The 23,253-nt window shown below is 39.3% G+C and overlaps 2 protein-coding genes and 1 non-coding gene across 4 annotated transcripts; 1 reads left to right on the forward strand and 2 right to left on the reverse strand.

The window, feature by feature from the left end:
• Positions 1 to 719: 719 nt before the first annotated feature.
• Positions 720 to 793, reverse strand: trnat-agu. The gene has a single exon. It is a non-coding gene; the product is annotated as a tRNA-Thr (tRNA).
• Positions 794 to 1,101: 308 nt separating this feature from the next.
• Positions 1,102 to 3,121, reverse strand: LOC116317264 (homeobox protein otx5-B-like). The gene is made up of 3 exons (XM_031735979.2): positions 2,538 to 3,121; positions 2,208 to 2,383; positions 1,102 to 2,119 (listed from the first exon to the last, which is right to left on the reverse strand). The coding sequence occupies exons 1-3, from the start codon at positions 2,662 to 2,664 to the stop codon at positions 1,586 to 1,588; spliced, it is 837 nt and encodes a 278-aa protein (XP_031591839.2). The 5' UTR covers positions 2,665 to 3,121; the 3' UTR covers positions 1,102 to 1,585.
• A 6,672-nt stretch (positions 3,122 to 9,793) lies between these two features.
• Positions 9,794 to 22,734, forward strand: aldh3a2b (aldehyde dehydrogenase 3 family, member A2b). Of its 2 annotated transcripts, none has more exons than XM_031735992.2 (11): positions 9,794 to 9,930; positions 11,247 to 11,442; positions 11,946 to 12,177; positions 14,764 to 14,849; positions 15,238 to 15,446; positions 16,540 to 16,657; positions 16,818 to 16,959; positions 18,676 to 18,842; positions 18,945 to 19,044; positions 19,175 to 19,413; positions 21,897 to 22,734. In XM_031735992.2, exons 2-11 carry the CDS (start codon positions 11,281 to 11,283, stop codon positions 21,909 to 21,911), a joined length of 1,470 nt encoding a protein of 489 aa, XP_031591852.1. In that variant the 5' UTR covers positions 9,794 to 9,930; positions 11,247 to 11,280; the 3' UTR covers positions 21,912 to 22,734. The 2 variants fall into 2 exon arrangements, with proteins under 2 accessions (XP_031591852.1, XP_039474668.1); XM_039618734.1 differs by having other exon boundaries at positions 9,808 to 9,930; positions 11,281 to 11,442.
• Positions 22,735 to 23,253: the final 519 nt, after the last annotated feature.

Here is a 23,253-nt window from a genome sequence, read left to right on the forward strand (position 1 = left end):
ATAAGCTTAGGGAAACCTGCAGAGACTGAAGAGGTCACTTTCCTCCCCCTGAAAATGCTGCATCTAGAGGAACTGAATCAACTTTTTGGGGTTTCCTGACCTGGTTTTTTAACAAAATGCAACATACAACTGAATATGTGTGCACACATACAGGCCTCTGTTCATTGCATTCATGAGTATCCCTACAAGAGGCTGCTGTAATCCTGTGCTGACCTCTTCAGGTGAACTGGCACAGTTGTACTTGTTAAAAAAAAATTTAAAAAAAGAGCGCCCTCTGTTGGACGATAGGCCGGTACAAGGGAAAATATATCAAAATAAATACAATAAAAAGCTGTGTTACAAGAAAAGGCAGTAAGAAATGTGTATTAAGGTTTAAGTGATTTATAAACAACTACAGATGTTTTTGACATAACCTGATATTATCACAAGAACTGTGCATCAGTGGGCCACAGTCTGCCCCAGGGCAGCTGTGGCTACAACTGTAGCTTGCCTTCACCGGTGTATGAATGTGAGAGTGAATGAATAGTGGTATTGTAAGCGCTTTGAGGGGTCCCGAAAAGCGCTATATAAATGCAATCCATTATTATTATTATAAAAACAAACACACACTCCCTTGAGGTTGTTTAAAAATGAACAAAAATCTGATTTGCGTCAGTGTCGCAACATTTAATGTTATGGGAGTGTTTAAAATTCTACTTTCAACAAAACAGAAAACAAAAAGGCACCGCTGGGATTCGAACCCAGGATCTCCTGTTTACTAGACAGGCGCTTTAACCAACTAAGCCACGGCGCCACGTGGTTTCAGGCCTCGAGAAGAGTTTATGAATGATAACACAACCTGAGAGACTCGTTCAGGACACATTTATTATTTAAAAAAAAAAAAAAAAAAAAATATACGGTATGCACATAACATTATGTTAATAGTAATATGAATTTTATTTACATTGCAGATCTCCACGGCCTGCCATGAAAATCATGAAATATTCGCCCGCCTCCAAAAAAGCGATCTGGTCATTCGTGTCCATTTTCCCCGTCACAGTAGTTGGCATACCTTGTAACATAACTCAGGTACCGAGTTTCAGTTGGAAACACGTGTGTGTCATTTGCTTTTCCCGCCCCCCCCGGACTCCGCTGAAGCCAACTCAGCAAGGACAGCTTTCAGTCAAGTGCTAAACGTTATCTTTGCAACCCCATCCAAAATATAAACAAACTATGTGCAAAAACAAAAAACTAAGCAAAAAGGACATTGTGAAATCATCTGATGTGCATCATACTGGTGTTTCTTAAATAGATAACGAATAGCATAAGTCACCGTCACCACCTCCCCAAGGTAAACTCGGCGCCTTTGTCCAAAAATGGAAGCGCAACACTTTGAAAGACCGCGACATCACTGAATGGGTACACTAGTGGAGGCCACCACTGCAACTGGCGACACAGCGTGGACGTATGGGTGTGAGAACGGATACACTGATGTAGCAGACTTCCTGCTGCAGGCTGGCTCGTGGCTGTTACACAAACGGACGTGTTGTTGCACGTGGACCCATTCATGTCGTGATCTTCAATATGTTGCTCTCCGTTTTGTCAGTCATGCCAAAAGATAGTCAATCATTGAGCTGTCCAAGTTGGGCAGAGTGGGAACCATCAGGTCCTGGAAGCACAGATCCGACAGGTCGTCCAGGGTCTCTATAGAGCTGGAGAGAGCCTGGAGGCCTTGCCGACTCTGGATGTCTTCCTTGTGGACAGGATGGCTACGTTCTGCTGGCTGTACCCCCCGTGCATTGAGAAAAGCTTCAAAGTCCTCTGGTAAATCCAACTCATCCAGTCCACCGTATGGAAACATGTTTTGGCAGTAGCTGGTGACGTCCTGGGATTGGTGGCAAATGATTTGGGGAACGCCTGGTGACTTGGCCTGGATGTCCAGGATTGACGAGAGCCTGGTGGACTGAGGTAGACTGGGCACACAGTAGCCTGTTGGAGACGCAAGGCTGGGACTAGGAGGTAGAGGAGAAGCCACCTGAGGACTGCACGGTGTCTTGTGCCTGACCTGTGGGGGTTTGGCGGCTCCTCGAGTTGATTTCTTGGTCTTAAAGAAGCGTGCGCGCCGATTTTGAAACCAAACCTGAAGAAGATTGAGAATTATATGAATCTCTTAGTCAACAAAACATGTGTACGTTGTCTAAATTAGCCTTAGGGCGCGCGTGTCCTACCTGAATTTTAGACTCCGGTAGTCCAGTTAGAGAGGCCAGGGTTTTCCTCCCATTGATATCCGGGTAGGGTGTAGCAGAGAAGGCGCTCTCCAGCTGGCTCAGCTGCGCCTTGCTGAATATTGTGCGCTTCCGGCGGCACTTTGTCTTGGAGTTGATAGTGTATGGAACATGGTGCACTGCAGAGGGAGGGCAAAACATTTTGTTAAAACTTAGAATTACATTTTAATGCAGAAATTAATTTGCAGAGTCAACAGTCCTTATATTTATACAGATGTTTGGCCTTATATTTGCACATTTTAAATGTGCAAATATAAATAGATGTCCACCTACCCGTGCTGGAGCTCTGTGCCGACCCGTTGTTGTTTCTGTCAGTCAGTGCATCAGGCCACAACTGCTCCGAGAAAAACGTGATGATCTCAGAAACATCACCACTGGTAAAATCCAACCCGCACGCCATTGTATCCGAAGCACGCAGTTAAGAGGGGGAATAAGTTTCCGTGACTGAGTCCCAGACGCCTCTCCGGTGAGCAGGCATGATGTCAGAGGGATTTTATAGCCGTGTTCTGCAGACACAACACGACCCCCTGCGTGGCATCCTCTTGCACATCACAGACGCGATCAGGCTTTGCAAACGCGTGGCTTTGATGTGCTGCTCACCTGTTAATGGCTGTCTGGATAATAGGTGTCTGTTTGATCCCCGATGGCACGTTAATGGGCCCCGTTTAGACCAGAGAGACAGCTTGTCTTCAGCTGCGGACACCGAGATGCTCCAGAAACCTTAAAATGATTCAGAAAGATGAATCAAAGACACCCGCAGGTGAAGAAATTAACTTATCATGGGCGTGTTTTCTTTCATTTTAAGATCATTTTCGAAGCAAGACACTCTGATTTTATGGCAACTATTTTGGCCTGAAATTATAAACACATGTGTTACTAATCAACACCGGGGGGTCAAATTAAAATGATTGGAAACACCTTGAAGCGCCAGAATGGTTGCTCTGATCCGGGTCTAGTTTTGTTTTTAATAATGCTCGTCATAATGATATTCATGAACGTATACAGTGTAAGGCGTCCGCACTACGAGGAGCGAAGCGACACCGGCACTGTTTTACTGATTTGAAGCTCCAGTCTGCGGCACATCCTCTACCGCGCGGCGCCTCCTGGTGCGCATGAAAGCGGAAGTGTATTGGAGAAGTTGTGGGAGTGACGCTTCTGTCAGCTATAATGTGTGAAGGTGACAAATCAGGCTACTTCTTTTCCCACCCCTTTCTTCGTTGTCGGTTGTGTTTCCACCGAACGAGACATCAAAACACCGGATCACTCGTAGTCCTTTTCAGCCAGTTCCCAGGCGAGTGCCAGACTCGCAGCTCCATCACAAACAGACAGAAACAGGCTGCATGTATTAAATTACACCACGTCCATTGATTTTGCTTATAAGCAGTTTTTCTAATGCTATATTTTGTAGAGGCCGCATGAAATAAAAATTAGCCCACTTGAACTGAGACGGCGACCTTGTTGATTGGGTCAAATTAGCTGTGAAGTGCTCTACGTTCACCCTCTCTCCAGAGAACAATGCGCCATTAAAAAGATCATAAGCCAAGCTCACGTGATTTGATTAAATACAATAACATACCAATAATGCAGCAAACTGTGTAGTACAAAGAGTGGCCTGTGTTTGTGTGGGACACGTTTGTAACGCTGGGAAGTGCTAGAAGAAACATTTCCAGTTCCACAAATAGCTAATATTAACGGCCAAAGAACTTCTCCCCAAAAGACTTTGTTTTAAATGGTGCTTACAGACTTGTAGTAGAAATAACTGTAAGGAACCATTTTCGGGAAAGCTCAGACTGTTTTTTGTTGTTGTTGTTTTTTGTTTTTTTGTTTTTAGTAAAGAAAACTTGATGCATTTAAATCTGCCAGGTCCAAGTGTAACCGTGACAGTGTCTTCTATAAAAATAAAACTGCACAGGATTAAAAGCTTCCTGCAAACACAAACTGCTGTTAGGAACACTTTGGTTTTAGGTCATGGCCTAAAAATATGCAGCTACACTGTTTTAGCATATGGAAGATAAATGCTCTGTTTTATAAAAATGCAACTGTTTAAATGCTTTCTGTAGGTAAATAATGACATAAAATTAAGTCGAGTGTTGTCTGTTCAAATTGTCTTATCAGTAATTGTTAATTAACTGATTAATTTGTATACTCCGGTTCTTTCAGATAATAATCTTTAGGTTTCACTGTAATGAAGATAGATTTGCATATCTCTTATTAAACAACACTTCATATAAATATTTTCCCCAAAAATGAAAATACTATGACTAATGAGAGGAAGAAGAAATGGGAAAACTATATGAAAACTGCCTTTAGTCACAGTTTTTGGTTAGCCGTCACTTTTTTGGGGGGAGGGTTTAATCTTATTCCCCAGAAATCTCCATAATTTATGCCTCTGAGCTGAAATTTTCCCTGTTGAATTTAGCATTAACAGTAAAAGGTGACACATTAACCTGCATGGCACCCACAGTGGCAGCTTTCCCAGCTCTCAGACTTAAGAAAAGTGCCCTGCAGTGTTGACTTTTGAATGCTAGAGCCAATGAAAATGTGGGACACAGTTTCTATAAGTCTCTGTATGTGGAAAAGCAGGAAAATGCATTTAATATATAAAGTGGGAGACATGGTCCCACCAATCAGCAGGTTCTGCAGATGACTGAAACATGTGCTTACAACAAATGTGAGTGGACAGCTGAAAAGTTTGTGATGTGTTTGTGGTACAAAAATCCGTTTTACTTGCCCTACTTTATTGTAAAGCTTTTTCTAAAGCTACAGATGCAGAAATAAAATGATCCACTAGATGGCAGCATTTAGTCGCTTCTATCTTTCTTTCTTTCTTTCTTTCTTTCTTTGAGGGTTGCCAGAAACAATAAAATCTGCTCACTATTAAAGATTATAAATCTGGGTCAATTGCACCGGACCAATCCAAACTGACTAAAGTATGACAGCAAGGCCAAGAACTACACTGCTGGGTTAACAATACAACTTAAATGGACTTAATGTTCTATCCAAATGTTGATTCATGTTAACTGGGATGTTGGGTTCACTGTATGTCATAAAGAGACAAATTCTTTTAGCAGTTTTTAAGTATCCCCACATGTATAACAGCTCACAAATACAAATTAAAGGCAAAAGCTGCAAAAGATCATGGTGGAATAAAGATGCAAAGTGGATTCCTAAAAAATGATATTTCTGGTAGATGATGTTCAACCCTCCTGTAGAGTCCAGCTATCTAGTGAATGCTGTTTGAGACTTTGTGTGGTTTTTTATTATCTGTCTATGTGATAGAACATTAATACATTAATTGAGATTTCTTCTCATTGCATTTTTACTTCAATTGTTACTAATCATAAACTGACATGGCGATCTGTTTCATAGACTTCATCTTTTCTTCTCACTCAGTAGTCGCTCTCTTCACTTTTCCCCTCTCCTGCCCGCTCCTCTGCCCAGACTGTGTTCCCAACCTCACCGTGGAAAACACACAATACACAAACTGTCTTTTTCTCCGTGTGTGAATGCCTCAGTGTATACCTCACAAACTCAGGTGTGCACACAGAGAAACGCTGCACTCCTGTGTCCACACTCCCCTCTAAGAAATCAGGATTGACACTCAGGTGTGAATGACGCTCTGACCTCCTCTCCGTCACCTCAGTCCTCGCTCCTTCCTTCACAATACACAAACGCCGCTCCTCAGTCCTCTATTTGATGTGGAAACTCATTCCACATTTCCTGTCAACCTGAGAGATTTTGGGGGCCCAATCTTGCGTTCTGCATAGCAGAGGCGAGGGGGTTACTCCTCGCCTCTTGTCCCGTGCTTGTAAAGGCCCCTCTGGATCTGAGAAGTAGGAGCAAAGTGTGATTCCAGCTTGGCTACGGATAAAAGGACAACAGGCCAAGCAGCAAAAGCAACACACACGATTTAGTGCAGCTGGAGATACAAAATAAATGGGTATTACAGCTCAGACGGAAAGGAAGCTGAAATATTCTGTCAGCATTGCGATCCAACAGGTCGGTGTGACTTCAACTTGACTTTGGATAAGTAAGCAAAGCATAAAGTCAGTGAAGGAGAAAACTGTGGCTGTAGATCACATGTTGTTCAGTGAACTTCATAAACTGAATTAAATCCAACAAAGTAACATATAACATGCAACTTAATGTTAGCTTAATGTTTTGGTATTTTGGCCATTTTTGTGCACTTAGCTACTGAAACTACTGATGTTTTTTTTCCCAATGAAATTAAAGAAATTAATTTCACCCCTCTTTTGGTCAAAATCCTGACCAAAGGCACAACCTGTACGTGCAAACAGGTGGTGATTAATTATCGCTGCTGATGAACAGATGTTCAGAGACATTGTTAACTTGTTTGCTCCTCCAACCTGGGCTACAGTTTCTCAAGCACAGTCCAGCATATACAGTTTGATCTTCGTCTGTTTTAACGAAGCAGTCTTAACTAGTTTTTCTAAATAGCTTTAGTTAAACAAACATTTCTCAAATTTCAGTGCTGTAATTGTAAAACTGTTCTCTGTAATTATGTATGATTTAAATCGTTTCTCAACAGTTTTAACAAAGAACATAGAATTAATAGAGGCCTAATTTAGATCACCTCACTGGTTGGTTGATTATACAGCATTTGCCCAAATAAAACATTTTAAATGATCTTTTATTCATTCTCGACTCAGGGGATTCTGTAGTTTTTGTACTTCCAGACATCTCTGCTGCCTTTCATGCCATAAATCACTACAACAGGCTGTAATCGGTTGGAGCATGTTGTCAGAATCAAAGGAATTGCTCTGCAGTGCTTTAGATCTTATGTAACTGATGCAGCCTTTTCAGTTTAACAGGGGGATAGATCATTGTGCTTGCTCATAGGGGGTCATATGATTGTTGGGTTTTTCTCTATATCTATTATTGTACGATCTACTGTGCAATATAAAGCGCCTTGAGGCGAATATTGTTGTGATTTGGCGCTATATAAATAAAATGGAATTGAAATCATTCTCAAAAACTCAGGGGTCCAAACATGGCCCAGTCCTTTTTTAACAGCAATTTTTTTTTTTTTTTAATGGTCTCTCATTTCACTTTTATGCAGATGATTTGCAGATTTACCTGCCTCTGACACGCAAAACCATGACTCAGCTGAAGGCCTTACATGTTACGTTAATGGCTTTAAATTTTCATAATGTGAATGAACAGAAAGCAGATGTCATATTGTTTGGAACACATGACCTCCATGACCTCGGCCCTTTGAATAAAAGTAAAAGTAAAAAACAGACTTAGCTTTAATTTATATCAGTTTGACTTTTCTACTTACCTTTATTCAGGTGTCAATCATTGATCAGTCAATTTAATTGGCATATGCAAGCAACACCGTACATTATCCATAATGGCTTCCTTTGTAATATAATGGCTGCTGTTTAGTTTAATATAGTTTAAGATTTTATATTTTGCCATTGCATGGGTTAGTGCTTATCTCTGATCTTTTAACCCTGCACACTTCCACTGAATCACTGAGATATGCTTAGCAAATGCTCCTGCCTGTCTTGAGCTCCTGATTAAACACAGGAGGTGAAATTGTGGAACAAACTGCGTCTTCACATCAGCATCTCCCATGTTTATTCTTTGGTTTTTAGATCAGACTGAATTCTGACTGTTATTTATCTGTTGTTTTACTCTTTTTGCTTTAATTCTATGTTCTTTGAATCTGTTGTTTTATATCAATTTTTTTTTTTTTTTTAGATGTGCAGCACTTTGGTCCACAGCTATTGTTTTTATATGTGCTGATAAATAAATGTGACATGACAGTACAATCAGTGAATGAATGAATGAATGAATGAATGAATGAAGCGGTCTTGCTCGACTCAGGCTATGTGTTGGATTGTCGCAGTGCTTTTTGGGGTCTGCAGAAGCCTGAATGGGAGATTGGATATCATTCATAGACAAGAATATTACTCCCCTATTTCCAGGAATCACAGAGTACTGAGATTTAAAGCAGACGTGTGACTGCTGGCATCTGATAAAAGATGGATTCAGCCTCAGCAGGGAATTGATTTGGATATGAATATATGCAATATTCACACTAGGTTTTAGTACATTGTTACTAACAATAGCATAATTTGCTAGATGTCACTAGTACATAATTTTAAATCGTCAATATGCCAAGTCTGCAGCTAAGAAATGATATCGTAACTGCAGTATGCACTTACTGGCCACTTTATTAGGTGCACAACCATCTCTAGGATTTATAGAGAATGATCTGAAAAAGAAAAAATATCCAGTGAGTGGAGAAAATGCTTTATTGATGTCAGATGTCAGAGGAGTATGGTCAGACTGCTTCAAACTGATAATAAGGCAAAGGTAACTTAAAATAACCTCTTGTTACAACCTAAACATGGAAAATGGAATTGCTCTTATTTAGTGATTTTTCTACCTGAGCACACAAAGCTCTTTATTCGACATGTCTCACTCACACATTTTATTCTGCATCCTGGTGCACACTCACACTCACTCAGCCACCTGGTCAGCAGGGTATGCAGAAGAGCATCTCTAAACACACAATATGTTAAACCTTGAAGCAGATGGGTTACAGCAGCAGAAGACCACACCAGGTGCCACTCCCGTCATCTAAGAACAGGAAACTGAGGCTGCAGTGGACAACAGAAGACTGTTTTCCATCCCTTTTTGACCTGCTTCTAGCAGGATAACACAGCATTATACAAACATCAAATCATCTCAAACGACTGTCTTGATCACAACTTAATATAAGTTCACTGTACTCAAATGTCCTCCACAGTCATCAGATGTCAAATAGACAGAGCACATATCGGATGTGGTGGGAAGGATTCTCATTGTGGACGTGCAGACGAAAAATCTGCAGCAACTGTGTGAAGCTGACATGTCAACATGGACCAAAATGTCTGAGGGATGTTTCCAGCACCTTGTTGAACCTGTGCAAAAAGAAGGACTTGGTTATTTGTCATGAATGACTCCCAAGGGTAATATTTCCAGACCATCTTATTTACAGAATTTCTAAATCTCTGAAACATTAATAATTTATTAAAAGTAGAAAACTGTTATTTTCCACAGTGAAAAAGTCCATTGAGACATTTCTATATAAATACAGAGAGAAGGAGATTTGTTTCATGTGCATAAGGGACATTTGTAATTTTTATTTATTTATTTGTTTGTTTGTTTGTTTGTTTTATTTTGTTTATTTCTCTCTCTTTTTGGCTTATTATGGCATTGTGTGGTCCTGGTTCAGTTTGAAAGTCGACTGCAGGTCCAGCGGTGCACTACATCTCTGTGACACCTTCACTTAGTTTCCACTTGTTAAATTTGCAGACAAAATACAGAAACAGCATATCAAACATGCCTGCGGGTCACTAAAGTCAGATTTAACGTTTGGAAGTCTTTTCTGACAAATAACCATGTCCATGTTGACATATTTCGGTGTGGACTATGAACTGTAGGTGTGGACCAGAGAGCCGCGCTGAGGCTGAAAGCTAAGCCCAGCGGAGGGAGTGTGGGGCCCTCCCCCCCAGCGGGGGGTGGGATCTAACGGGGAAGGAGAGCTCTGTTTCTCCGCCAGTGTGACCCGTCCGGCTCCTCCGCAGCAGGTTATCTCACCATCGAGACGCTTCAGGATCTCCGGAATTTAACCGCACCTGATATTATAAAGGTAGGACTGAACAAAACCAGATCACAGGTGTTTTCGCTTTTTTAGTTCCTGACCTAACAGACAGAGAGCGACCCGCGGGAGCGATTTGTGAAGAGACAAAAAACAAATAAGACTAACAATAAAAACACGAACTTTAATCAGCCAGACGGACACATTAAGAAGATAATGTATCCTGTAAAGTTTGTGCAGAATAACCAACGTCATCCGTGAAGCATTTAACGTGAAACAGGATACCGGATGTTGTACGTGTAGTTTCTAATTACTGTACCTTTAAGTGTGAGCCAGCCGCTGTAGCCTAGTGTTTGTGATGGTTTCCCTTTGCTGTCATTATCACAGCATACAAGCATAGAAAGCATCAGGCTCCCTCCCTAAAAGCGATAATGGACAAATATTCCACTTGATCCAAGTTATCAGGAGCATATAATAACGTATGCATATGATTAAAAGTACAGAGAGCCAACACAACAACAGAAAAACGTACTTATATAATACTTAATTGCTAATATGCAAAACGATGATGTATCTTATCATTTCTGTCATTTTTATAATATAGTGGGTTTGTCTCAGGTTTTTGTTAGTTCACAGAAAATGTCCTACTTTATTTATTCATTCATTCATTCATTCATTCATTCATTTGTTTTACTGTGGACACATCGTTAAATTTAAAAAATATCTATAGTAGATAGTGAAAAAACTTTTTTCTGTCATTTAACTGTTTATATATTACTTAATTACTTTGCAGTATAAGTGGCTGTGGGGCAGGTCAATATCAGTGTATCAGTAACACAAACTGTAAAATATTTGAAATTACATTTGAAACTTTCCTAAATTTTCCAAAGATGTTCAGTGGGCTGGACTGGAGTCTTGAGCAGGCTGATTTTGGCCCCCGGGCCTTAACAATCACAATTAAATATAACAGAAAATACTAATCTATCCTAACCTTTATAGCTTAAGTTACTAAACTACCACCAAAACCTCAAATGACATTATATAATTTAACAGTTCTTACTTTATAGACACGAGATCAATAAAACTAGGATAGTTATGGTTATAACAGATCAGATGGTATTTAGAAAGTTTACCATGTAATAGGAGACTTCAGGCAATCACAGGTGAATGATATAAGGTGGGGAATAGTTAATCAGAAGGTTTGACCTGAGAGAGACTGTTGGTCTTGTGGGAAGCAGAAAGTTGGGCTTATTTTTTAAAGTGTATGATGCACTTGCTCGTGCTTGGACCGGTGAGAAGAGAGCTGCAGTAGGAGTGTTGTGTATTTTTAAAGTTATCCACCTTTTCTTGATTTCTGTTTTCTGCAGCTTTGAGGAAATCTTTTTCATTTGGTCTCAAAAGATGTCCCGGGAGCAGCAAGCGGTGGCTCGTGCCAGGAAAGCCTTTGAAACAGGCAGGTCCAAATCTGTAGAGTACCGAATCAACCAGCTCAAGAGTCTGCAGCGGTTATTCAGCGAGAGACAGAAAGAGATTGCAGCTGCCATTAAGAAAGACCTCAATAAGGTGAGTAGTGAGTACAAAACACATAGACTCCTGTCTGTGTTTTTACAGACTGGCTTCCGATGTTTCCCATTTTATTTCTTAGGTAAGCACAAAAGCTCCCGGAAAGCACATCCACTGCCAAGGCCAAGGCACATCTCGCAATTCTAAACAAAGTCATCTGGACCCAATTAAATCCTGAATTTTTTTGTGTGTGTCATTAATGCCTTGGTAGTTTTGTATACTTGTGCTGACACACAAGCAGTCTGACATAGAAAGAGCTGGATGGGATCCCTTCTTTCCTCTGGAAATCTGATTGCTATAAATAAATATATACGTATAGGACTGCTCTGTTAAGAAATATGAATAGAAGTATTAAGGTGGTCAGATCATAAAACCTATGAAATGTTCATAAATCACTAGATAAATATGAGATGGGTTCAAAATAGTTTCCTTTTATGGAAGTATACAGAAACTGAAGAGTATCCACCATAAGGAGATCCTATGTTCATCCTCTTCTTCCTCAGACCGAGGTTGGGGCACAGTTTTATGAGACTCTGGGTCTGGAGGGTGAGATCAGCCTCTTCATTAAGAATCTGAAGGAGTGGGCAGCCCCTCGGCATGTGAAGAAGAACCTGCTGACCATGTCTGACACCGTCTACATCCATCCAGAGCCGCTGGGGGTGGTGCTGGTCATCGGGGCCTGGAACTACCCCTGGGCTGTGACCATCCGGCCGCTCATTGGAGCCATTGCTGCCGGTACTGTACCATACTGAGAGTGTTTGGGGTGGATGAAAGGGCAGAGTGTGATGTAATGAGGTCAGCATTCATATTTTTGTGCCTGAGTAGCGCTTACATCTGTAACATCTTTTATGATAAGAATACCACAGGCAATTTGTGTCCTTGTGGCCACTTACTCAAGTGCAGAATTGCATAAAATAGCATAAAAGTCAAATTATATAAAGCATTAGCATTTATATATAATAATAATTATTGTGTACATATTAAATAATAACTGAAAACAAAGTTACCTATATAATTAAGTATCGGTGTAAACTTTTATATCACCAAATTCTCAATTTAAAATATACAATTTACTTACAGTTTGTAGTGCCTGCTCCTTTAAGCACACAGCCTTATTAGCTCTGATATTGTAGCATTTTGCAATGCAGAGTAAAATCAGAGCCTATGTAAATGTCTTTGGATAAGTTAGCAACAGACAGCAAAGACCACAACATTTCCGCCTAAGATTTGGAAATCAAGGCGTGTATTCAGTTCTTTTCTATTCGTCTGTTTTTCAGGCCAGTTCTTTTCTTTTGTCCCGTGATCACAACCGCTCAAGTTCCCCTTTCTATCCAGCCACTGCCAAGCGTTCTCTTTCAGCTTGTGATAAGTAGGTCAAAGGCCACTCTGTGAACTCTATACTGCAATAATGAGAGCAGAAGTTTTAGGAACAGCAAAAGATTCATTGTGTGTGTCCTTGTACGTAGGTATTTACTCATCAGATGCTGGGATCATGTTTTTTTCTGTTCTGGGGTGATGTGTGTGCACTTTCTCATACATTATCTTCATACATGATCTTTCAGCTCCAGTGAGCGAGCTCTGGAAACTCTTTTCTGTGTAAAAAGCTCAGCCTGAGTGGTCAAACTGTGCGACTCAGCTTTAATCACGATGTCATGAAGAGGTTTCTTGTGACTACACAGCATGACACTGCAGTATTTGTGGTTGTCCAGTGATAGCTTTGCATATTAGTGCTTGCACGTAGGCGGCTCATTTGTATTTCATTTGGATAAATCCAGTTTAGTGTCAAATACTGAAAAAGTGTACTGTAGTCAGTGCAGTTGTGCAGCACTTTGTGCCACTATTTAATATTCTGTGATTGCTGGCACAACATGGACTTTGCTCTTTGCACTAGCAATATCAGATATTACACAGATGCTCGTATCAGCTCAGTGGGTCAGAAGTCTTTTCTTCTGATTATTTTCAGGCCAAAGGCAACTGTCAGTTCAACAAAACTGTTGAAGAATTATGCATTTAAAATATAACACATTAATTTTTTTCAGTGTATTGTAATGATGTAATAAAGCACTGATGTGCGTAATATTTTTTCATTGTGATTGGTTAATATTTACAGTCACAATTTCAGGTTAAAATAGTAAGTTAACATTTTCTGTCTGGGCAGCCACAGCCTGAATGTGTGTGTTTGAATGGGTGAATGAGGCTAGTTGTATAAAAGTGCTTTGAGCGCTAGAAAAGAGCAGAAAAGCAGGATATAAGTGCCATTTATTTCCAGGTAGTAAAAATAATCCAATTAATCTCAGTAAAACAGACACCCATAAACAACGTATGTACTATATGTAATAGGCTGATAATTCATGATATATACCATCATATAAAAACTCTGATTTATATAATAATACTTGTTCAACTGAATCAATTAGATTTGCATTTCATGTGTCAGTGATCCTCAAGGTTATTATAGTTAACTAAAAATAAAAATAAAAAGTAGACTTGAAGAAAGGTTAAAAACAACCGAAACAATTGTGGCTAATGTGAAAAATGAATTAAAGTAAAATAAAAATATAGATAATAAGTTAATATCCTTAGCTTTAGACATTGTTATCTGTTAAAATTTGCTATTATAACTTAGCTGTGGAGGTTTTGATGGACATGTTAATTGAGACATGGATGTTTAAAAGAGTGAGAATCAATAGCTTTAAAAAAGTTGTGTTTCTTGGAATGCTTGTTCTAATTTTCCATAATCTTGCCTCTGTCATGTGTCCTCCACACAATAAAAGACTAAAACTGACACTGAAACTAACAAAAACTAAAGTGAAACTACTGAAAATGTTTTCAAGCAATAAAAGTTAAAGTGAAACGAGCAGCAGTACTTTAGAAACTAACTGAAACTAAACAGAATTAAAAACAAAAAGTCACAGTGAAATAAAATAAAAACTAAATTATAAGAACTCTGGTGATCACCAATAAAAAAGCACAAAGGTGCAGCTGAGGCTGCCAGCACAGACAAAGGTGAACGTCTGGGGGTAGGCGTGTGATCTCAGCTGTCTTAGTGGAGATAATGATCCATAAATGTAAGATAATGATGCCAAATGCCTGCACACAAAGAAAACTGGAATTTTTTGGACTTTAGGCCATGATCTGCATTCTGCTGAATAGCTATCCATCCACAGGCTGTGTTTTTAGATCACAAATGAATAATAACATTAGCACATTTCATACTAAATGTGTCAGGATAAAAATGGACAAACATCATCAAAGAAAATGATTGAAAATAATTGTTAGATAAAGACAATATTGAGCTGCCGTTCTCTTCTACCTGTGCAGGTAATGCAGCTGTGGTGAAGCCCTCTGAGGTCTGTGTGCACACTTCAAAAGTCATGGAGGACCTTCTGCCGATTTACATTGACAAAGTAAGGACAGGTCACATGACAGCAGCCTCACGTCCAGCCAAACAAGGCTCTGTTATTAGCTGCTTAACCTTTACAAATTGCATCTGTGCTTGCACTTATAGTTTTATGCTGTGTCATATAAAAACAAACTGTGAAATGTTTCTCATGAAAACACAAGATGTCAGGGAAACTGTGTTTACTATATAAACATGATGGGGGTAGTCGAGCAGACAAAAGCTTTTGACTTGTGCTGTATTTGTTTTTTATAATCAGCTTCATTTATCTCTATTTATTCGCAAATGATCTAAAGAAGAAAACTGCCTTGCATCTCAAATTGTTTAAATTGCAGAGACGTGTTGTTTCCGGACCTTTTGTGATACCTGCGTGTATGTTTTCTTTTGTGTGTCAGGAGCTTTACCCTGTTGTAACTGGAGGAGTGCCGGAGACCCAGGAGCTGCTACGCCAGAAATTTGATCATATCTTCTACACCGGCAACAGCACGGTGGGAAAAGTGATCATGGAAGCTGCCGCCAAACACCTGACACCAGTTACCCTGGAGCTTGGCGGGAAGAGCCCCTGCTACATCGACAAGAACTGTGACATAAGCATAGCCTGCAGGTGAAAGCAGTGCTCAGTGTTATTTGTCTTCATGTTACAATTTTAATTTCTTTTTTCTTTCTTACATACAGTCACTCAGAATCTTAATATTTCCATTAAGGGTGTCTGAATACGCTGGGTAGCTTTGCATGATCACAGTTTAAGACAGCCTTTATGTTAGCCTTGTGGCCGTTGGTTCATTATCTGTCATTATCAGTTTAAGCTTCTCTTCTTTCACTCAAATTCAGAACTGTGTACCCTAAATGAGCATAATAAATATATTTACTCTCTCTGATGTTAAGAGGAATCTAAAGCATGGGCTTTAGAATACTTGCAACCTTAGGCCATATTTAATATGAGCATCCACCTTTGTTCTGAGTGTTGGTCCATCCAGTGAGTGCTGTCAAAGCATATGCAGCTGTGGTCAGATGTTTACATACACTAGTCGTGGACATGGATGTCATAGTAAGTTGGGGCTTTTAATGATTTTAATGATTCTGAATTTTCTCTAATCCACACAAGGTCAAAAGTATACATACACACCATCAGTAATATTAAGTGTGTCCAAGCAAGTCGCACCTTGCTAAGATACACTGCTGGTGGTCATGAGTAAGTTTCTGGCATTTGACCAACTTTTGTAGCAGAATTGGTAGAGTTAAATTAAATAACTTGGTTTCCTTGCCAACACATGGGTTTTAAGAGTAATCCACAAATTTGCAATAGGGTCGAGGTCGGGGCTTTGGGAAAGCCATTCCAAAAGCTTAATGTTAGCCTAAGTTATCCATTCCAAAGATAGTTTTTGATGTGTGTTTGGGATCATTGTCCAGGTGGAACACCAAATAAAAGCAGCTGATTTAATGTAAAGTTGAAGAATATGGAGATAGTCCTCCTTCATTATTTCATCCACTTTGTACAGTGTACTGGTACCACAACTCCAGAACATGATGCTACCACCACCATGCTTGACAGTTGTTACAGTTTGAAAGCCTCACCTTTATTCCTCCAAACATACCACTTGTCATTGTGACAAAACAGCTTCAATCTTTGTCTCTTTTAAAATAGCAAAAAGACTATTTTAAATCCAGTCACCGGTAACACTTCCTCTGCTCTGTAGGCGTATCACGTGGGGGAAGTACAGTAACTGTGGTCAGACCTGCATTGCCCCAGACTACATCCTGTGTGAGCCCAGCATCCAGAACCGGGTCATTGAAGAGGTCAAGAAGTGTATTAAGGTACTGAAGACTGAAAAAAACATAACTTTGAGTTGAGAATTTTAAAACTAAGGAAAAAAATATAGTCCTTTATTTCAATACAAACCTCAAAGAAATGAGGGGGGGGAGACTTTCATGTGTTTGTCCATTAATTCACTGGTTTTTAAAATAATTTCTGTAGGAGTTCTACACAGACAACCCAAAGACGTGCCCGGACTATGGTCGCATCATCAACCAGCGCCATTTCAAGAGGGTCATGGCCATGTTAGAAGACAGCAACATCGCTGTAGGAGGGGAAAATGATGAGTCAGACTGCTACATAGGTAACAATTAATTCATTTTTAAAATATAAAAGTCATTATTGTGTTTATTTTCTCAGGCCTTGACAGCTGCACCTTCTTCCTTTGTGGCTTTAGTATAAGAGACTCCATTTAGCAGCTTATATCATTTCCAACCCTGGCTTCTCTCTGTTGGTTTTTATTTTAAGATTTTACTAACCCCTTGCTTGGGTATAAATGTATAACAAAATGTATAACCCTATACAAGCCAGTTCACATCCTTAGATACAGGTGTGGGTCTGTGGCTCAGACGGAAACAGAAACATATATAATTTCTCTGACATTTCTCCAAGCTCTCTTCCCTTTCCTGTTCTTTTGTTATATTAAAATGGGCTCCAGCTGTCCTCCATTTATGGTGTTCATTGGCGTTCAGAGCACGGGCTGATAGCCTTTTTTTGACACAGTGTAAAGTAAAGTTGAGATTATTTCAACTCAGCTAACTAAATGTGAACTTGCACATACTTACACCACCCACAAAGAGGTTACATTTTGTCATAAAACATGTAAACAACCTGGATCAACCTTACTGAGGAGCTCAGCCTTGCAAAATCTTTTTTTGGTAACTTTAACTGTTGTTTACTATTAGTTTTTCATGTTTTTATTCACAATTATTCATCTAAATTTTTTGCATTTTTGTTGTTGTTGATACTTTCACTTTAATTTTGCCTTCTATCTCTTGTTATTTTGCTTTTTGTTATGATTTAGCATCTGAATATCCTGCTTTTGCCTTTCTATTAAAGCGGTATACAAATGAAGTTATTATTAGAACTTAACCAATATATCAGTGAGGCTGATATGTTAGCTGTTTGCCAATCTACTGATATTGTCATTTATGACTTCCCCAAAATAATTTTTTTTTAAAAAGTAGACAAGCGATTGGAGAAACACCCCTCAGATATGACAAGGGTGCTGATGTTGCATAGCTTGTCCACCAGAGGGCACTCTGATCTGACCAGAGCATAAACAAGTATTCCACGACTGCTTGTGACAGTAAAACAAGTTCATTTTTAAAATACAATGCGATATTATCTTGTTACAGACAGATAAATAACCACAATAACAAATGTTAGTGAAATCTGTTTATGTTCCATGTGTCTGGAAGAAAAAACATATCAGCTGATACACCAGATTTTTAAATGTACAAATTTCAATACTAGTATCAATATTAAAACTTCTATATTGGTCGGGCTGTAGTTATTATTATAATTTGGAAAGGTATAAATGAGAATGTAGTTGAGGTGCCTTATTTGAATACCAAACACATAAATAGGATGGTGTTTAGCGTTATATTTAATAGCAAAATTCATAAAAGATAGTGACATGGATGACACAAAATAAGGAACTTTTATTTTAAGAAACAAACAGGGTGAAACCAAAAGAACAGCAAAGGCAAGAAAGTCCAAAAAGTACAAGAGAAAAACAATCAAAAATGCCAAAATTCCACAATGTGAAACAAGTAAATGGGAAATGTGAGGATATAACTTCAGGGACCATATACAGAGTCAATACTCAATAGCAGGAAGATAAGGGGAAAATAACAATAGAAATTACAATGAAGACAAATGTTGATAGCCTTTAAACTAAAATATGAATCAAACAGAAATGGGCCAAAGAACAACTCAGACAGATAAACCAAAATATCTGAAAGGAGAACCTTCAGGAACAAGACGAAGTCATGCAGTGTTTCTGTGATGTGCTTAGCGCCAACAGTTCTACGGGATGTGAAGCCAGAGGCAAAGGTAATGCAGGAGGAGATTTTTGGACCTCTACTTCCTATCTTACCAGTCAGCGGCCTGGACGAAGCCATCAAGCTGATCAATAAGGGAGAGAAACCTCTGGCTCTCTATGTGTTTTCACCAGATAACAAGGTATCTATCAGCAGTCAACACAGCAAAGCAGTTAACACGTGGAAACCAGCGTTTAAGTCGAGACTTATAGTCGGTGTTTTTTGTTTTCTCTTCTCTGTAAAGGTGATAGAGAGAATGAGAGATGAGACTTCGAGTGGAGGATTCCTGGCCAATGACTGCCTCGTGCACTATTCTGTCAGCGCGTTGCCATTTGGAGGAGTGGGTGAGTAGAGAAACTGCAAATGGAGCCTTTTTTAACCCCTTAATGACTTTACTCTCTATATTACTGGTTTATTATGTTGATTAAAAGTGGTCAAAACTGATGCCAACATCTGTGTATGTACCATGTGCAGGAAACAGTGGAATAGGCTGCTACCACGGCAAGTTCAGCTTTGACCGACTGAGCCACCTGCGTGGTTGTCTGGTCAAAAAGCTGAAAATGGAGGGGGTGAACGACATGCGCTACCCGCCGCACACATTGAAGAAACTGGGCTGGGCGCGCTTCTTCATCCTCAATACCGTAGATGTGGGCTGGGTGGGACGGATGGCGCTCCTAGCTGCTCTGGTTGTGGTGGCTGCTGCTGTGATTCAGGTGAGTTGAAAAGAAAGAATGAATAACTGACACGGGCAGTATCAGTGGACGAGCTTCCCAGCTAGCTGCAATGTTCTAAGAGGAGCAGAGAAACCTAAACCTTTCTGTAGCTGAACACATCCTTTGAGTGTCACACAGTGCACATGTGCATTACTGAGTGGGACAAAAAAGAGCGATCGCATTACTCCAGTGTTGGCAGACTTGCACCTGCTCTCTGCGCATCACAGAATCCAGCATGAAGTGCGCTATTGTATTTAAAGCTTTAAATGGCCTTGCACCTGCGTTTGTGGTAGAGACTTATGCTGTGTCCATACTCTCTCTCAACATCATTAACCCTGTAGAGCCTGAACCATGCAATGACTGACGAACAATTGTAAGTTTTTGTTTTTAAACAGTTTCAAAAAGTTTTTTGAAAAAAATGTTTATTGAATCTTCTGACAGTTAAAAAGTAAACATTAATTTCCATATATGAGTTGTCATTTTGCTCACAGTGGCACTCCATGTGTCTGATTGCATACATCGGTTTTTTCAGCTTTACAGGGTTAAGGTTTACTTCCTAATCACTCTAGAGTCCAGACCATCACAGAGTCAAAGCATATTACATGCTTGCACCAAGACGCTGATCTACAAGTGACTTCAGAAATGCGTCACCTACGTCTGTCTATAAATCTAAGCTAAAGACATGATGCTTTTTGTTATTTTATGTAATCAGTGTGAATGTGTGTAGCATGAATTTTTACCTTTTATGTTTATTTCTTATTGTATATCACTTTTTAAAACATGCTACAGTATAGAAATATAAAGTATTTCCAGTCATCCAGCACAATGGGAGCTGAACCATCCAAGTCCCCCGTCCACACATCCACAAGCTCAACTTTGGTCTTTCCATCTACATTCAAAGGCCTAATGAAAAGCTCCTTCTGGGTGAAGACAGATTTAGGGTTAAGGGTTACATAACCACCAGCTGGCTTGTCATACTGTAGGCATGCCCAGTTTTGTTTCAGTGCTTTCAAGCAGATTTAATTTATTCAGGTTTTGAGCTGTTTAGTGCTCGGTCCTGTGGAAGTGGTGGTGGTGGTTCAGCCTTTTATTCCTCCAAAAGTTCAAAGATTAATCAGTGATTCTGAGGCAGATTTGATGATAAATGGTCGTCTGTGATCGATTGGCAAGCTGTCCATGTATAGGCAGCGAATCCACGACGCACATGAAAACAGAGTTGAATGATCCAAAACTACACAGGCCAATAAACAGAACAACGCAACAATGACAAAACTTTCTTGTATCTGAAAAAAAAAACCATTCCCAACTCACTCAGTAACAGCTGCACAGTTGTAAGTAAACAACCCGGGGCTCTTTGGTTCAGTAAACAATGCTATCCAGTGAATGTGGCAGATACAGCCTGACTCACACACGGAGATCTGGATGTGGAAAGGGTCAAATGGCAACAAAGATGCAGAATGGTTTTCTTTCTTCTTCTTCTTCTTCTTTTTTTGTTTCACAATACAAATTCCTAACAGTATTTCTGTTGTTTTTATTCAGTATTCACATATATAAATGTTGAATGTGTGACATTTACTTTTTTTGCACTGTGGCATTTTTCTGTTCTGTTCTGTCTACTCCTTTTTACGGTGGCCCTGAGAGGCCAAACGGACTGCAACTTAAGAAAACACCAGCAATAAGAAAAACGTTGCAAAAGCACACAAAACACAACGGAAATAGGAAAAAACAAAACAGAAATAGGAAAAACGACAACAGAAATTAAAATAAAAAAATAAACAGATTGCCAAAAGCACAAGGGAAGTGTTTCTGGGGAGACAATAACCCAACGGACCAGTTGCAGGAACCAAATTATGCTAAGAATTGCGCTGGGAGACACTTAAAAGAAGTGGAGGATCTATCAGTTTTGTGAGGAAAGAAAAGATGAGAGGTAAGTGTGTTAACCTGACTATTAGCCTAAAAATCCGTCATCAGTATTATATGAATCATGATAAAACACACCTAGCATGTTTTGGGTTCCTGCAACTGGTCCGTCGGGTTATTGTCTCCCCAGAAACACTTCCCTTGTGCTTTTGGAAATCTGTTTTTTACTATTTCAGTTTTCATTTTTCCCATTTCTGTTTTGTTTTTTCCTATTTCCGTTGTCGTTTTTTGTTCGTTGTGTTTTGTGTGCTTTTGCAGCGTTTGTATTGCTGGTGTTTTCTTAAGTTGCAGTTCATCTGGCCTCTCAGGGCCACCGTACCTTTTGCCATCTGCAGTCTGCAGACTAGTTTTTACCCTAACCTTCCTACTGAGTAACAACACAGGATTCAAATAGAAATAGAAACACTATTTCAAATAGAAATAGTGTTAAAACACTTCCTTACAGCTGCATCACAGCTTACCTCTGAGACACCCATCAGTCATTTTAAAAGCATTGTGAATGCAGAGCAAATGTTTAGAAAAACCTCCGGTTGAGTCTTCTGTTTGTGTCTTTTGTTTTACAGAATTACCTCCTTTGAAGCCGTTCTGCTGTTTCCTTTCTCATCTGGGCCACAGAAGAGGAACAAGGAGGATTCATTTGTTTGTGCATGAACAAGATAACAATGTTGTGTTGTTTCAGGATGGCCGTTTTCCATTTCACATTTCAGTGAAGTTTCATGGAGCTCACTGAGAGCCGTTTATTTTAATGAAGATAATTATTTATTCTCATCTATGCAAGAATCACTACGTTCCATTATTTCATCACCACATTTTTTAATACTTTTTAAAAAAAATATGATTTAGTTTTTTTTTTAAATGAAGTAATAGTGTAAGTGTAGCGGTATTGCATGATTCAAAGTATGATGTCCATTTATTCTACCTTACATTTAAAAACAAAACATGTTTACATGAAGGGCCATAAGATGAAGTTCATTTTAATTATGGAAAAACGATTTTTTTATCATTATTATTATTATTATTATGTAGGAGCTACCTGTAGGGTATTTTTAGCTTGTTGTTTCAGTAATGGATCCGCCATTAATCTGACAATCAGCCCGAATGCACTTGATTTCAGCCCAGAGTAGTTTCAGGCTGTGTTTGGCAGGCATGAAGACAATCCGTCCAGTCTGTGAGATTTCAGTGTTTGTTTTCAGCTCATCCGAATCACGCAGGTTCATGTGAAGGAAGTTTTTAATGATTTTTTATGACCAAATGTAAAACATTTAAGTGACCAAGTGTAGTTGTTTCTAAATATTTGCTTATATCGCACCACTTAAATTTATAAACAACAATTAAAGAAATATATACGCATTTCTATTTTAATATTCAACTAAATAAATTGCTACATGTATCAGTTTGAAATTGAAGTTATTTTTATTCTGTATTTTACAAGCTTATGTTGCGTAATACAGAGTTGATATTCATCAGCTCTCCTCTGTGAGTTAGAAATAGAGTCGCAGTTCAGCCTCATACGTTGTTAAATTAACTGTTAAAGGTCATGAAAAAACTTTTTACATAAGTGGGTCAAGAACTTATGAACGGTGTTGCTTAAAGTCAAAGTTCAATGAATTTGAAGATTGTATCATCTGCAATACATGATAACGTTTAAAAGATTCAGAAAATTCAGAGTTCAGTTCTCGTGATCTTTGGGACCAGAAACCACACTCAGCCTTCGCTGGTGCACAAAAGCTTGTTCTGACACAGAGAACTGGAAAACTGTTCTGATGTTAATGATGCTGCACTGCTAACTTCCATAGACTTCCATAGACACTAACACTAACCGGACACTTTATTAGGTACACCCTACTATGTGAAAGATAGAAGACAAGCACGCAATTTAGGAAAAATGCTGCCAATTTTAAATTTAGAAAAATAGCAAAG

The sequence above is a fragment of the Oreochromis aureus genome, linkage group 10 (assembly GCF_013358895.1).
Source record: "Oreochromis aureus strain Israel breed Guangdong linkage group 10, ZZ_aureus, whole genome shotgun sequence".
Lineage (NCBI taxonomy): Eukaryota > Metazoa > Chordata > Actinopteri > Cichliformes > Cichlidae > Oreochromis > Oreochromis aureus.

Excerpts from the sequence above, each read along its gene's own strand:
- aldh3a2b (XM_031735992.2), top strand. The coding sequence starts at position 11,281 with ATGTCCCGGGAGCAGCAAGCGGTGGCTCGTGCCAGGAAAGCCTTTGAA. Across the intron at positions 14,850-15,237 it reads TGCCGATTTACATTGACAAA|GAGCTTTACCCTGTTGTAAC; the intron begins GTAAGGACAGGT and ends TTTGTGTGTCAG. Across the intron at positions 16,658-16,817 it reads AGGTCAAGAAGTGTATTAAG|GAGTTCTACACAGACAACCC; the intron begins GTACTGAAGACT and ends TAATTTCTGTAG.
- LOC116317264 (XM_031735979.2), bottom strand. The coding sequence starts at position 2,664 with ATGGCGTGCGGGTTGGATTTTACCAGTGGTGATGTTTCTGAGATCATC. Across the intron at positions 2,384-2,537 it reads GGCACAGAGCTCCAGCACGG|TGCACCATGTTCCATACACT; the intron begins GTAGGTGGACAT and ends CTCCCTCTGCAG. Across the intron at positions 2,120-2,207 it reads TACCGGAGTCTAAAATTCAG|GTTTGGTTTCAAAATCGGCG; the intron begins GTAGGACACGCG and ends AATCTTCTTCAG.